Below are 17261 nucleotides of genomic sequence, written 5' to 3'. Positions count from 1 at the left end.
TCTGAATTCATGTTTTCCCTTATTCATGTTTTGTTTTTCAAATTTCAGAATATTTTTTGGATTCGTTAATATGTTTCAATCCACAAACATTTTTTGTGCTTCTCCACATTTTTTAATTTAAATAAAACCGTAAAAAACAAAGTAAAAAAAGAAAAAATATCGAACGAAATGCTTGTGGGTGCCGTTGCTCGCTGGCCAGGCCCATATAGCGAGCGACATGAAGCTTGAGCTTGAGGCTTTGCAATGGAATAGGATCAGATTGGACGAGTGCTCGCACAATATATGCCACGTGGTTTTTGTATTGACCTTAGTCTGATTGGACGGAGCCCGAGCCGAGACGGGGAGGCTGCGACATGCCGTTGCATAGCCGGTGAGGGGTCGGATAGGACGCCGTCGAAGCCCTGAAGGTGATGATGAAGAGGCATGGACCGACTGAAACCGAGGAAGGGAGGAGACTGTGCGCTGTTGGATCAAACCGGGTGGTGGGGGAGGAGGGAGGGGTAGAATGGTTGAATATTAGGGATGTAAATGGCGCCCACAAGTCCTGTTTAGTTAGCTTTAGCTAGTTTAGTAGTTCATCCCCCCTTCTCCCCCCAAAAAACTTTATTGAACTGTTAGACCATAAGTGGGCTTACATGAGGCCTGGTTTACATCCCTACTAAAGATAGATGATGATGATGATGATCTAGTCATTTGTTTTTCATCCAGCCGCTCCAAGCATTAGTTTCTGAATCGATCGAAATTGTTTCTTGTTGATAGTTCAACAGTCTCATGACCCGTGGTTGCGTTGGAGGCATGACCATGTTGTTTAATCTCGTTGGTTTTGTCCATCTTTTACAGTATCCTCCAACTAAGTTGTAGATCACATTCAAAGTCGTAGTATGGCACGTCGATAAGTGTCATGGGTTTTGTCATGGTTATTTGCTATATATACCATTGGCTTTAAGGTGGTGCTATTTTGTTGTCAAGATAACTGATGAGTAATTGTCTCGATCAAGGTTTCTGCATTTCATCATTTAGTCATATTCATACAAAACTCTAGGCTTGATGATGTTCGTAGAATTATAAATGTGTATTTGTTATTTGTAAGTCGTGTGGAAAAGCGAGTGACATTAGTCGGTTTTCTGGGAGAAGTGAGGTTCACGTGGAGCTCTGAGGGTGAGACAAATACAATAGGTTGGCCACGGCGTCCCAACCAGACCAGGATAGGACCTCGCCCAAGACAGGGATGTCGCGGCCAGAGGTGAGCGTCCGGAAGAGGATGAAGAGGAGGAGGGTGCTCACCAAGAAGAAGAGAGGAGTTGGGAGGAAGAGTGAGAGCTGGGCCATTGGATGATTGCAATCCAACGGCTAGGAAAATCTATCGGCGTCAGATTTTTCTAAAGCAATTCACAAATATTCAGCCGCTGTGAAATGATTAGAAATATCCGTAGAAATATCAATCGAATTTACAAAAACACCATAGGTACAAGCAAAGCGGATAGAATCAAGCGGTGGGTGGCATTGGCAACAAGAGTTGTTGGGTGTTCCTTGGGTCAGTGATCGGACGGCTCCAGTGCATGTCGGTGGCGTTGGCCTTCTCCGCCTGCCTCCGCTCATACTGCAGCGACGACCTCTGACTCTTCGGCAACGCGCAGAACCTGGCGGCGAGCTCCCTCGGCTTGATCCGGTCGTGCACGGCCCACCACCGTGCGTGCGCCTCGTCGTTGGCGAACTGGCGCAGCGACGGCACGTTCCAGTTGCAGTCGTAGTCCCGGAAGCACAGCCACGGCTTTATGCCCAGGTAGTGCAGCAGGTACGGCTCCGGCGACGGCGGCGCCGAGGCAGCAGGAGCAGCATGGTCCTGTTGGTGGTAGTACTTCAGGACGTTGACGGTGCGCGGCAGGCGGTGCCACCACGTGAAGACCTCGTTGAGGAACCCCTGGTCGCCGCCGTTGTACGACCGGACGTCGCGGACGCGCGCCATGAGCATGTCGAACGTGCAGTTGCACGGCTCCAGCACCATGACGCCCGAGTTGAAGAGCGTCCGGCTGTTCCCGGTGGCGCTCACCTCCGGGGCGTCGAAGAGGAAGTCGATGTTGCGCAGCACGAGCTGGTCGGCGTCCACGAACACGACCCTGCGGTAGTCGGTGAGCTGCTGCCACAGGCGGAGCTTGCTGTAGTTCCACTCGTTGTACGTGCCGGGCACGGCGCGCGGGTTGCGGATGCGGCCGTCCATGGCGCGCACCTGCCACCCGGCCGCAGCCAGGCCGGCGCGCTGCTCCGCGCCGACGCTGCCGTAGTCCACCAGCGCCACCAGGTCCCTGGTGGAGCCCGACTGCCGGATGCTCTGCGCCACCGCGATGGCGCCGCACACGTAGGCGTCCGATGAGTGCAGCACCGTCGCGTACGCCTCCCGCCTCCGCCTGAGCACTGTAGGCGGCTTCGTAGGACTCGTCGGAAGACGTAGGGCGAGGTCGCATGAGCCGACGGGGAGGCGGGTGCGGGGGAGGAGGTAGGCGGCGTGAGCCCTGTAGAGCCGGGCGTGGCCGTGTCGGTGGAGGAGGTGCTTGCATGGGAAGAGGTTGGGGAGTGGGAGGCAGTCCGAGACGACGAGGACGTGTGACGAGTGGACGGAGACGGCGAGCTTGGCGGCGGAGAGCTGGAGATGGAGCCTGGCCACGTCCCTGGACCAGCGGCCGCTATCGTTACGGTTGCGGCAGGGGAGGTTGACGGCGACGAGGTCGAAGCGCTGGCCTCCTTGATCTTCGGGGTCTGGGAGTGAGGGGCAGCTGCCGCTGCTGGTGCCGTTACCGTCCTCGTCGATCCACTCCGGGTAGAGGGCGGCCCACGTGACGGCGCTGTCCACGGCCTGCAACCGCACCGCTCGGACTGTCACTGCTCCGGGTAGCCGCAGCTCCCTCCACCGCTTCACCTCCGCCGGGCTGAAGTTGAGCAGCGCCACCGACCCCGCCTGCGCCGCCACCAGGGAGGCGGTGACGCTGTCCCACCGGACGCGCCGGTGCGCGGCGTAGGGGGGCCGTGGAACACTAATCACAGGAGCTGGACGATGACGGAGTAATATCCGGCCGTCGAGGGTTCTGGTCTTGAGGAGGCCGAACATGAGCACGACGGACACCACCACGGTCAGCACCAGCACCAGCACCTTCTTCCTGCCGGCCTTGGAGGAGGTCGCCGCCGGCCGGCTCTTCCGCGCATCCGCGCCATGATATTCTCTGCAAAACAATAACGTACGTACATGCACCATGATCGTGAGTCCAAAATCCAGACGTACTTGACCAAGAAAGCGTGCCATCTCCTCTCCTCGATCGATCAACTCACAGTATGCGTAGCAGTGGCAGGATGGCAGCGCGGCTGCGGGACTCCGGAGACAAGAGAGCGTGAGGGGCCATCTTTTCCTTCCGATCACTCGGCCCTTGCACGCCCTGCTTAGTTCTCCACGCACGATCGCGGGCCGGCGGAGTAGCTAGCTAGCTGATCGACGATCTCATCCTGGCTGGCTGGGAATGGTTAAGCCTTTGCTTGGCTCTATCTCTCAAGCTACACTGTATATGTATATGTATCCATCGATGCCTCCACGTACAACCGTGGTTTTCAGTTTGTCTCGTGTCTTTGACTAAGTTGGAGGTGATTAATCATGTGATTACAAGTGATAGGTGGGCCGTGGTCTAACTCACGACATTTGGAGATTAATCCTGACCTCGATATCCCGATAGGCCTGGCCGGATAATTAACTACTAAATGGCAGCCATTTGGCTACATTCAGGCGAGCTAGCGCTCCGACTAACATCGATCTTTCCAAGTTCCTCCACGGCTTTAAAAATACCTGCGCTTTGTAGTAGTTTGCTTCTTTTTTCTTTTCTGAAAAAGTGCTAGCTTGTCTTGAGGCATAGTAGTACATGATTTGCATTGCTTTGCTTTGCTTGGTCAAGGCCAGCTGATTGTGGCAGTTGGCACTAGTGCATAAGAGGAGGGAGAAGAGAGACTATGTCAATGGATACTGCGTACTTGTATATCTATCTAGTAGTAGTACAAGCTATGCAACTAGCATTGAGGAGGTCTTGCTCCATCCATGTAGACCAGTGCATGTGGTACGTACGTTTTCTTCCAGGTTTGGTGCAGATGGGAATTGTAGGTTTGGTAACAAATCTCGTATTGTTCACCTCACCTCACCTCACCTGTCTAGCTAGCTGTAGCACCATGGCAACGGTCATATTTGTATGATTGTGACTCCTAATTGATTATCGCACCGTGACAGATAGTTCGGTTTATTTGACGTGGATCGGTGACTGCACGCGTGTTACATCTTTTAGTTCACATCCAACTTCAATTCGCCAACTACTCTCTCTGTAAATTAATATAAGACGAGATTCTGAGAGGGGCGATTTGGCTCTCGAGCTCATCTACACCCGACATGAACAGTGAAATGAAAAAATACTAGGAATTAAAAAAAAAATCAAAAAATTGCACGGTAGATGTTTTAGTGCGTGAGGTTCATGTAAAATCTGAGCTCATTTCGACATCTGAGGAGCTCTCAGAAAAAAAGAAAAAAAGAGGTCTGTGAAAAAGTGCACTATTCATGTATTGTTTGGACCGATTTTTTTTCCTAAGAGCTACTCAGATGCCCAAACTATCTAAATTTTGGTACGGACCTAACACACTGAGTCATCTACCAAGCAAAAGAAATTGGGAATTTTTTAGTGTTTTTTTTCAACTGTACTGTTCATAGGGTGCAGATGAGCTCGGGCTCAGAAATGAATATTCGATTTTACATCATACTCTTTCTGTAAACATAAGTGACCTAAAACATCTTACATTTATTTACAGACAGAGTAACTAATTAACTAATGAGAGCTTCTGGAGCTCATCTAGCTGAGATGTAGCTATATCTTTAGACGTTTTAGTTCATTATTAGTGATCTAAAACATTTTATATTAATTTACAAAGGTAGTAACTAATTAACTAATGACAGAGTGTGGAGCTCATATAGCTTATAGCTGAGATCTAGCTATATCTCATTCACTCGACGACATGTTCCTGTTGTTCAGCTTGTTGTGCTTATGGGCTCTTTCCCTTCGGCTTCTAGGCTTGTTGCTCCTGTGTTCCTGAATTTTTATGGATTTTCATTTTCATGCCCCTCATTGCTCATTTCTCCTCAATTTTGTCCATGTTCTTTGTCATTACTTACTTTTCCCCTCAATCACGCGGCCCACAGTTACAAAAGCCCAAATGGGGGTTTGCCATCGGGTCACAGTCTTTGACCATTACTTGACGCAATTACTGACGCGTGGGACACCCCCGTGTGGGCCCTTCTGTCAGTGGCTGCGTGATCACAGGTGGGCGCTGTTACTGACGCATGGGACACCTCCGTGCGGTCCCATCTACCAGCGGCTGCATGGTCATAAGTAGGCGCAGTTACTGAAGCATGAGGCACCCCCTGCGGGCCCATATGTAAGTGGTTGTGTGGTCATAGGTGGGCGCAGTTATTGACGTGTGGGACAGCACTTGGGGGCCCATCTGTCAGCGACTGCATGGTCGTAGGTGGCCAGAGGGCCCGTGTGTTAGTGCCTAGCTAAATGGCTGAAAAAGGTGGCTTATAATGCCGGGAAGGGTACTCGAACTCCAGACCGCCCGCTCAAAGAACAACGGAAGCGCCAACCGAGCTAGTATGTGTACGTCTGTTCTGAAACATTCTCCACCCTTTTATGTACTCACAGACACGAAGGATGTACCCAAATTCGCTGACTACCGCCGGGGGTGTGAATGTTTTTTTCTAGTATTTGAAATCGCTTGTTTATCATTTTCCCCTCAAACTAGTCCATAAAAAGGGGGTATATGCAAAAGGATTTTCATTTTTGAGACTTTGATCATTTTCTATAAATTTTTGTCAATATGGGCATCCAAGTGCGAGCAATGACTTTTTTGTGAAGGGCCTGAAATAAGTTTAAAAATTGGGCCATTTCATTTTTCATCAAAAGTATGTCACGTTGGATGCTGATTGACCAAGTTTCATGAATTTCAGAGTGTTATTACTATATTTCATCGATTTACTGGATTTCTAATGAATTATCAGAACTTGCTCAAATTTGAACTACAAGTGTGTTGTAGATTGCTCTTGAAAACTAAAAAAATCATTTTATGCTTTAATGTTGGTGGTGCATGCACTTGGAACAACCAAAGTTGAAATTGCAAACCATTTGGTATGAATGGTCAACCTTCCTAGTTTGACCCCATTTAAAAAAACAAAAGAAAATGAAAAAGAATAAAAATTGAAATGCTTTTGCATGGAGCCATCTTATGTGCACTAATTTATGGGGAAAATAATAAACTTGCAATACCACAAATTTGAAATGAAAACATTCACAAAATGGCCTACCTAGTATGAACATGCATGTGGTTCAAGGCATATGTGTTGGGGAACGTAGCATGTAATTTCAAAAATTTCCTACGAACACGCAAGATCTATCTAGGAGATGCATAACAACAAGAGGGGGATAGTGTGTCCATGTGCCCTCGTAGACCGAAAGAGTAAGCGTTAACTTAACGCAGTTGATGTAGTCGAACGTCTTCGCGATCCAACCGATCAAGTACCGAACGTACGGCACCTCCGAGCTCAGCACACGTTCAGCTTGATGACGTCCCTCGAACTCTTGATCCAGCAAAGTGTCGAGGGAGAGTTTTGTCAGCACGACGGTGTGGTGACGGTGATGGTGATGGGATCCACGCAGTGCTTCGCCTAAGCAGTACGACAATATGACTGGAGGAGTAAACTGTGGAGGGGGGCACCGCACACGGCTAAGAGAACAATTGATGTGCTTTGGGGTGCCCCTGCCCCCGTATATAAAAGGAGGAGGGGAGGAGGCCGGCCCTAGGGGCGCGCTCAAGTGGGGGGATCGACTAGGACTCCTGGTCCTAGTCGGCCCCCCTTTTCCTTTCTTTCGGGGGGGGGGGGGGGGGGGGGAAGGGAAGGAGAGGGAGAGGGAGAAGGAAAGGGGGGCCACGCCCCCTCCCCTTGTCCATTTTGGACTGCCCATGGGGGGGCACCCCTTGTGGGCTACCCTCTCTCTTCCCTATGGCCCATGTTGGCCCATTACTTCCCCCGCGGGGTTTCGCTAACCCCTCGGTACTCCGATAAATATCCGAACCACTCCGAAACCATTTCGGTGTCCGAATACCATTGTCCAATATATCAATCTTTACCTCTCAACCATTTCGAGACTCCTCGTCATGTCCGTGATCTCATCCGGGACTCCGAACAATCTTCGGTCACCAAAACACATAACTCATAATACAAATCGTCATCGAACGTTAAGCGTGCGGACCCTACGGGTTTGAGAACTATGTAGACATGACCGAGACACATCTCCGATCAATAACCAACAGCGGAACCTGGATGCTCATATTGGTTCCTACATATTCTACGAAGATCTTTATCGGTCAAACCGCAATGACAACATACGTTATTCCCTTTGTCATCGGTATGTTACTTGCCCGAGATTCGATCATCGGTATCCTCATACCTAGTTCAATCTCGTTACGGGCAAGTCTCTTTACTCGTTCCGTAATGCATCATCCCGTAACTAACTCATTAGTCACATTGCTTGCAAGGCTTATCATGATGTGCATTACTGAGAGGGCCCAGAGATACCTCTCCGATACTCAGAGTGACAAATCCTAATGTCGATCTATGCCAACCCAACAAACACCTTCGGAGACACCTATAGATCATCTTTATAATCACCCAGTTATGTTGTGACGTTTGATAGCACACAAGGTGTTCCTCCAGTATTCGGTAGTTGCATAATCTCATAGTCAAAGGAATATGTATAAGTCATGAAGAAAGCAATGCAATAAAACTTAACAATCATTATGCTAAGCTAACGGGTGGGTCTTGTCCATCACATCATTCTCCTAATGATGTGATCCCGTTCATCAAATGACAACACATTCTATGGTTAGGAAATTTAACCATCTTTGACTAACGAGCTAGTTAAGTAGAGGCATACTAGGGACACTTTGTTTTGTCTATGTATTCACACATGTATCAAGTTTCTGGCTAATACAATTCTAGCATGAATAATAAACATTTATCATGATATAAGGAAATATAAATAACAACTTTATTATTGCCTCTAGGGCATATTTCCTTCAATATGGCCATGGCCATGGTCACATCCATGACATAGTCCATCATAACATGGTGGTGATACCATTGTCAACAATGTTGCAATAGGAATTATGAAAAGAATTATAATATTTTTTCCATTTTCCAAGTGCTAGAAACGTTGTGTGAAGGAAGTGCCTGAAATAAGTTTGAAAATCGGGCCTTTTCATTTTCCATCAAAAGTATACCATCTTGGATGCCCACTGACCAAGTTTCATGAATTTAAGAGTGTTACTTATATATTTCATCCAATTACTGGATTTCTAGTGAATTATCAAGACTTGCTCAAATTTGAATTGCAAGTGTGATGTACTTTGGTACTAAAAATTGACAAAGATCATTTTATGCTTTAATATTGGTGGTGTATGCACTTGGGACAGCCAAAGTTGAAATTCAAAACCATTTGTTATGAATGGCCAACTTTCCTAGTTTGACCCCATTTTGAGAAAAAATAAAGAAAATGAAAAACGACTCAACAATTGGAATGTTTTTGCATTGAGCCACCTTATGTGCAATAGTTTATGGGAAAATAATAAATTGCAATACCACAATTTTGAAAAAAATATCTTCACACAATGGCCCATCTAGTGTTAACATGCATGGAATTCAAGGCATATGGTCATGGCCATGGCCACATCCATGGCATAGTCCATGATAACATAGTCAAATTTGCACAACTATGGGTGTTACCATTGTGAACAATGTTGCCATAGGAATTATGATTTTTTATAATAAAAATATATTATAAAAGAGAACACTATGTCATTGGCACCCCGATGTTCGCCATGAAGATCAGGGAACGTATGCATTGGCTGGCCACATATCTGCCATTGCCAACAACTATATGCATCACTTGGTAAATCCACTAGATACCTCCATTCCCTATTTTTACTGTCGGTATATGTCATCTCGGCCTCATAGGTCGAGTGTATAATACATTGCATCTCCAACCCTCTAGCTTTGCATGTAATGCCTTAGTCACATACAAGAGTATGACATGGCCAACATATTGTGTATATGCAATTCTTTTGCACAAATCCGTCTTTATCATCAACATATACCTGATATTGTCAAATGTTTGTCACAACATAAGCCCTTTCACTGACTTAATCTTTGAAACTAAACACTCTTCAAGGTTATTGGTCACATACTCTACCTTGCGTATTTCATTGAATTTGCTTTTTGATCACATTTCCATGATGTGATTCAATGTATTCCTGCACCAAAGGATTTTCAGCGTACAACACTCTTAAGTGGTGCTCATGCTTCCTCAAGTTGCATGTGTATGATGTTGGCCATATGTTCTCATCATAACCCCATAAGTTCCTTGTAAAATTAGCAGTTAGGTGTCACATGCATTCTCTGTGCTCCACTCCAGGGACCACTTCTATTGCAGTCTCCAAACCCTTGCAATCATCTATATGTATAGACAATCCTGGTGGATGCCCTATAATGTGCGCAGATGACCACCTGGAGTCCTCGCCGTGACATATCATGAATCTATTCCTAAAATGACCTAAGCTCTTCATTGGGCACAATCCACTGCTACCTCTTGAGCACTGCGTTGGATTTCCCCGAAGAGGAAAGGATGATGCAGCAAAGTAGCTTAAGTATTTCCCTTAGTTTTTGAGAACCAAGGTATCAATCCAGTAGGAGGCTACACACGAGTCCCTTGTACCTGCACAAAACAAATAAATCCTCGCAACCAACGCGAATAGGGGTTGTCAATCCCTACAGGGCCACTTACGAGAGTGAGATCTGATAGATATGATAAGATGATATTTTTGGTATTTTTGTGATAAAGATGCAAAGTAAAATAAAGGCAAAGTAAAAAAGCAAAGGAAATAACTAAGTAGTAGGAGATTAATATGATGAAGATAGACCCTGGGGCCATAGGTTTCACTAGTGGCATCTCTCGAGAGCATAAGTATTCTACGATGGGTGAACAAATTACTGTTGAGCAATTGACAGAATTGAGCATAGTTATGAGAATATCTAGGTATGATCATGTATATAGGCATCACGTCCGAGACAAGTAGACCGACTCTTGCCTGCATCTACTACTATTACTCCACTCATCGACCACTATCCAGCATGCATCAGTATTAAGTTCATGAAAACAGAGTAACGCCTTAAGCAAGATGACATGATGTAGAGGGATAAATTCATGCAATATGATAAAAAACCCATCTTGTTATCCTCGATGGCAACAATACAATATGTGCCTTGCTGTCCCTACTGTCACTGGGAAAGGACACCGCAAGATTGAACCCAAAGCTAAGCACTTCTCCCAATGCAAGAACGATCAATCTAGTAGGCCAAACCAAACTGATAATTCGAAGAGACTTGCAAAGATAACCAATCATACATAAAAGAATTCAGAGAAGATTCAAATATTGTTCATAGATAATCTTGATCATAAACCCACAATTCATCGGTCTCAACAAACACACCGCAAAAAGAAGATTACATCGAATAGATCTCCACAAGATAGGGGGAGAACATTGTATTGAGATCCAAAAGGAGAGAAGAAGCCATCTAGCTAATAACTATGGACCCGAAGATCTGAGGTAAACTACTCACACTTCATCGGAGAGGCTATGGTGTTGATGTAGAAGCCCTTCGTGATGGATACCCCCTCCGACGGAGCTCCGGAACAGGCCCCGAGATGGGATCTCGTGGATACAGGAAGTTACGATGGTGGAATTAGGGTTTTGGCTCCGTATCTGATCGTTTGGGGGTACGTAGGTATATATAGGAGGAAGGAGTACGTCGGTGGAGCATCAGGGGGCCCACGAGGGTGGAAGGCGCGCCTTGGGGGGGGGGGTAGGCGTGCCCCCTACCTCGTGGCCTCCTCCTTTGTTTCTTGACGTAGGGTCCAAGTCTCCTGGATCATGTTCGGTGAGAAAATCACGTTCCCAAAGGTTTCATTCCGTTTGGACTCCGTTTGATATTCCTTTTCTTCGAAACCCTAAAATAGGCAAAAAAAACAGCAATTCTGGGCTGGGCCTCCGGTTAATAAGTTAGTCCCAAAAATAATATAAAAGTGGATAATAAAGCCCAATAATGTCCAAAATAGTAGATAATATAGCATGGAGCAATCAAAAATTATAGATACGTTGGAGACGTATCAAGCATCCCCAAGCTTAATTCCTGCTCGTCCTCGAGTAGGTAAATGATAAAAACAGAATTTTTGATGTGGAATGCTACTTGGCATAATTTTAATGTAATTCTTCTTAATTGTGGTATGAATATTCAGATCCGAAAGATTCAAGATAAAAGTTTAATATTGACATAAAAATAATTCAAGCATACTAACAAAGCAATTATGTCTTCTCAAAATAACATGGCCAAAGAAAGTTATCCCTACAAAATCGTATAGTCTGGCTATGCTCTATCTTCACCACACAAAGTATTTAAATCATGCACAACCCCGATGACAAGCCAAGCAATTGTTTCATACTTTTGACATTCTCAAAACTTTTTCAATCTTCACGCAATACATGAGTGTGAGCCATGGATATAGCATTATAGGTGGAATAGAATGGTGGTTGTGGAGAAGACAAAAAGGGAGAAGATAGTCTCACATCAACTAGGCGTATCAACGGGCTATGGAGATGCCCATCAATAGATATCAATGTGAGTGAGTAGGGATTGCCATGCAACGGATGCACTAGAGCTATAAGTATATGAAAGCTCAACAAGAAACTAAGTGGGTGTGCATCCAACTTGCTTGCTCATGAAGACCTAGGGCATTTTGAGGAAGCTTATCATTGGAATATACAAGCCAAGTTCAATAATGAAAAGTTCCCACTAGTATATTAAAGTGACGAAATGAGAGACTCTTTATCATGAATATCATGGTGCTACTTGATGTCTACTACACAACCTTCTTCTTGTAGACATTGTTGGGCCTCCAAGTGCAGAGGTTTGTAGGGCAGTAGCAAATTTCCCTCAAGTGGATGACCTAAGGTTTATCAATCCGTGGGAGGCGTAGGATGAACATGGTCTCTCTCAAGCAACCCTGCAACCAAATAACAAAGAGTCTCTTGTGTCCCCAACACACCCAATACAATGGTAAATTGTATAGGTGCACTAGTTCGGCGAAGAGATGGTGATACAAGTGGTATATGGATAGTAGATAAAGGTATTTGTAATCTGAAATTATAAAAACAGCAAGGTAACTAATGATAAAGGTGAGCATAAACGGTATTGCAATGATAGGAAACAAGGCCTAGGGTTCATACTTTCGCTAGTGTAAGTTCCCTCAACAATACTAACATAATTGGATCACATAACTATCCCTCAACATGCAACAAAGCGTCACTCCAAAGTCACTAATAGCAGAGAACGAACAAAGAGATTATGGTAGGGTACGAAACCACCTCAAAGTTATTCTTTCCAATCAATCCGTTGGGCTATTCCTATAGGTGTCACAAACAACCCTAGAGTTCGTACTAGAATAACACCTTAAGACACAAATCAACCAAAACCCTAATGTCACCTAGATACTCCAATGTCACCTCAAGTATCCGTGGGTATGATAATACGATATGCATCACACAATCTCAGATTCATCTATTCAACCAACACAAAGGACCTCAAAGAGTTCCCCAAAGTTCTACCGAAGAATCACGACGAGAACGTGTGCCAACCCCTATGCATAGGTTCATGGGCAGAACCCGCAAGTTGATCACCAAAACATACATCAAGTGAATCACGTGGTATCCCATTGTCACCACAGATACGCATGGCAAGACATACATCAAGTGTTCTCAAATCTTTAAAGACTCAATCCGATAAGATTACTTCAAAGGGGAAACTCAATTCATTACAAGAGAGTAGAGGGGGGAACAAAAATCATAGGATCCAAATATAATAGCAAAGCTCGCGATACATCAAGGTCGTATCACCTCAAGAACACGAGAGAGAGAGAGAGAGAGAGAGAGATCAAACACATAGCTACTGGTACATGCCCTCAGCCCTGAGGGAGAACCACTCCCTCCTCGTCATGGAGAGCACCGGGATGATGAAGATGGCCACCAGAGAGGGATTGCCCCCTCCGGCAGGGTGCCGGAACGGGTCTAGATTGGTTTTCGGTGGCTACGGAGGCTTCTGGCGGCGGAACTCCCGATCTAATGTGCTCATGGATGTTTTTAGGGTATATGGAGATATATAGGCGGAAGAAGTACGTCACTGGGGGCCACGAGGGGCCCACGAGGGTGGAGGGCGCGCCTAGGGGGTGGGCGCGCCCCCTGCCTCGTGTCCTCCTCGCAGGTACCCCGACGTGCACTCCAAGTCTTCTGGGCTTCTTTCCTTCCAAAAATGAGTTCTGTGAAGTTTCACGTCAATTGGACTCCGTTTGATTTTCCTTTTCTTCGAAACCCTAAAACAGGGCAAAAACAGAAACTGGCACTGGGCTCTGGGTTAATAGGTTAGTCCCAAAAATGATATAAAAGTGTATAATAAAGCCCATAAACATTCAAAGCAGTAGATAATATAGCATGGAGCAATCAAAAATTATAGATACGTTGGAGACGTATCAGCATCCCCAAGCTTAATTCCTGCTCGTCCTCGAGTAGGTAAATGATAAAAGAAAGAATTTTTTGATGTGGAATGCTAGTTGGCATAATTTCAATGTAATTCTTCTTAATTGTGGTATGAATATTCAGATCCAAAAGATTCAAGACAAAAGTTCATATTGACATAAAAATGATAATACTTTAAGCATACTAACTAAGCAATTATGTCTTCTCAAAATAACATGGCCAAAGAAAGTTCATCCCTACAAAATCATATAGTTTAATCATGTTTCATTTTCGTCACACAAGAATGCTCTCATCATGCACAACCCCGATGAGAAGCCAAGCAATTGTTTCATACTTTAGTAATCTCAAACTCATAAACTTTCACGCAATACATGAGCGTGAGCCATGGATATAGCACTATGGGTGGAATAGGATAATGAGGGGGTTATGTGGAGAAGACAAAAAGGAGAAAGTCTAACATCAACGAGGCTAATCAATGGGCTATGGAGATGCCCATCGATTGATGTTAATGCAAGGAGTAGGGATTGCCATGCAACGGATGCACTAGAGCTATAAATGTATGAAAGCTCAACAAAAGAAACTAAAGGGGTGTGCATCCAACTTGCTTGCTCACGAAGACCTAGGGCACTTGAGGAGGCCCATTGTTGGAATATACAAGCCAAGTTCTATAATGAAAATTTCCCACTAGTATATGAAAGTGATAACATGAGAGACTCTCTACTATGAAGATCATGGTGCTACTTTGAAGCACAAGTGTGGTAAAAGGATAGTAACATTGTCCCTTCTCTCTTTTTCTCTCATTTTTTGGGCCTTTTCTTTTTTATGGCCTTTCTCTTTTTTTGGGCCTTCTCTTTTTTATGGCCTCTCTCTCTTTTTTATTCCTCACTTGGGACAATGCTCTAATAATGATGGTCATCACACTTCTATTTATTTACAACTCAATGATTACAACTCGATACTAGAACAAAGATGACTCTATATGAATGCCTCCGGCGGTGTACCGGGATATGCAATGGACCAAGAGTGACATGTATGAAAGAATTATGAACGGTGGCTTTGCCACAAATACTATGTCAACTACATGATCATGCTAAGCAATATGACAATGATGAATGTGTCATGATGAACGGAATGATGGAAAGTTGCATGGCAATATATCTCGGAATGGCTATCGAAATGCCATAATAGGTAGGTATGGTGGCTGTTTCGAGGAATATATAAGGAGGTTTATGTGTGAAAGAGCATATCATATCACGGGGTTTGGATGCACCGGCGAAGTTTGCGCCAACTCTCAATGTGAGAAAGGGCAATGCACGGTACCGAAGAGGCTAGCAAGGATGGAAGGGTGAGAGTGTGTATAATCCATGGAATCAACATTAGTCATAAAGAACTCACATACTTATTGCAAAAATCTACAAGTCATCAAAAACCTCGGTACTACGCGCATGCTCCTAGGGGGATAGATTGGTAGGAAAAGACCATCACTCGTCCCCGACCGCCACTCATAAGGAGGACAATCAAATAACACCTCATGTTTCAAATTTGTTGCATAACGTTTACCATACATGCATGCTACGGGACTTGCAAAGTTCAACACAAGTATTTCTCAATTTCACAACTACTCAACTAGCATGACTTTGATATTATTACCTCCATATCTCAAAACAATCATCAAGCATCAAACTTTTCTTAGTATTCAACACACTCATAAGAAAGTTTTATTATTATTTAATACCTAGCATATTAGGATTTTAAGCAAATTACCATGCTATTTAAGACTCTCAAAATAATCTAAGTGAAGCGTGATAGTTCATCTATTTCTTCAAAATAAAACTACCACCATGCTCTAAAAGATATAAGTGAAACACTAGAGCAAATGACAAACTACTCCGAAAGATCTAAGTGAAGATCAATAAGTAGTCGAATAATTATGCAACTATGTGAAGACTCTCTAACATTTAATAATTTTAGATCTTGGTATTTTATTCAAACAGCAAGCAAAACTAAATAAAATAAAATGACGCTCCAAGCAAAACACATATCATGTGGTGAATAAAAATATAGCTCCAAGTAAAGTTACCGATGAACGAAGACGAAAGAGGGGATGCCTTCCGGGGCATCCCCAAGCTTAGGCTCTTGCCACTCCTTATTCCATAGTCCATCGAATCCTTACCCAAAACTTGAAAACTTCACAACACAAAACTTAACAGAAAACTCGTAAGCTCCGTTAGTATAAGAAAATAAATCACCACTTCAAGGTACTGTAATGAACTCATTATTTATTTATATTGGTGTTAAACCTTCTGTATTCCAACTTCTCTATGGTTTATAAACTATTTTACTAGCCATAGATTCATCAAAATAAGTAAACAACACATGAAAAACAGAATCTGTCAAAAACAGAACAGTCTGTAGTAATCTGGATCAAACGTATATTTATGGAACTCATAAAATTCTCAAATAAATTTCTGGACCTGAGGAATTTATATATTAATCATCTGCAAAAATAATTAACTAAATATCACTCTCCAATAAAAAATGGCAGCAATTCTCGTGAGCGCTAAAGTTTCTGTTTTTGACAGCATGATCAACAAGACTTTCCCCAAGTCTTCCCAACGGTTCTACTTGGCACAAACACTTAATTAAAACATAAAAACTCAATCATAACAGAGGCTAGATAAATTATTTATTACTAAACAGGAGCAAAAAGCAAGGAACAAAAATAAAGTTGGTTGCCTCCCAACAAGCGATATCGTTTAACGCCCCTAGCTAGGCATGATGATTTCAATGATGCTCACATAAAGGATAAGAATTGTAACATAAAGAGAGTATCATGAAGAATATGACTAGCACATTTAAGCCTAACCCACTTCCTATGCATAGGGATTTTGTGACAAAACAATTTATGGGAACAAGAATCAACTTGCATAGGAAGGTAAAGCAAGCATAACTTCAAAACTTTAAGCACATAGAGAGGAAACTTGATATTATTGCAATTCCTACAAGCATATATTCCTCCCTCATAATATTTTTCAGTAGAATCATGGATGAATTCAAAAATATAACCAGCACCTAAAGCATTCTTTTCATGATCTACAAGCATAGAAATTTTATTACTCTCCACACAAGCAAAATTCTTCTCATTAATAGTAGTGGGAGCAAACTCAACAAAGTAACTATCATGGGATTGAAAATTGAAATCAAGATGACAAGTTTCATTGTTATCATTATTCTTTAAAGCATACGTGTCATCACAATAATCATCATAGATAGGAGGCATGCTTTCATCATAATAAATTTGCTCATCAAAACTTGGGGGACAAAAAATATCATCTTCATCAAACATAGCTTCCCCAAGCTTGTGGCTTTGCATATCATTAGCATCATGGATATTCAAGGAATTCATACTAACAACATTGCAATCATGCTCATCATTAAAATATTTAGTGCCAAACATTTTATAGATTTCTTCTTCTAGCACTTGAGCACAATTATCCTTTCCATCATACTCACGAAAGACATTAAAAAGGTGAAGCGTATGAGACAAA

The 17261-nt window shown here is 43.8% G+C and overlaps 1 protein-coding gene across 1 annotated transcript; it reads right to left on the bottom strand.

Annotated features, from left to right (window-relative positions):
• Positions 1-1438: 1438 nt before the first annotated feature.
• Positions 1439-3247, bottom strand: LOC123057049 (UDP-glucuronate:xylan alpha-glucuronosyltransferase 1-like). Its single transcript, XM_044480219.1, has one exon. The coding sequence runs from the start codon at positions 3245-3247 to the stop codon at positions 1487-1489; it is 1761 nt and encodes a 586-aa protein (XP_044336154.1). The 3' UTR covers positions 1439-1486.
• Positions 3248-17261: the final 14014 nt, after the last annotated feature.

This window comes from Triticum aestivum, chromosome 3A (assembly GCF_018294505.1).
Source record: "Triticum aestivum cultivar Chinese Spring chromosome 3A, IWGSC CS RefSeq v2.1, whole genome shotgun sequence".
Taxonomy (NCBI): Eukaryota; Viridiplantae; Streptophyta; class Magnoliopsida; order Poales; family Poaceae; genus Triticum; species Triticum aestivum.
The sequence above is the reverse complement of the archived record's forward strand: the minus strand, read 5'-3'. Positions and strand labels throughout refer to the sequence as shown.

Coding starts and splice junctions, on each gene's coding strand:
- LOC123057049 (XM_044480219.1), bottom strand. CDS start 3,247: ATGGTGCATGTACGTACGTTATTGTTTTGCAGAGAATATCATGGCGCG.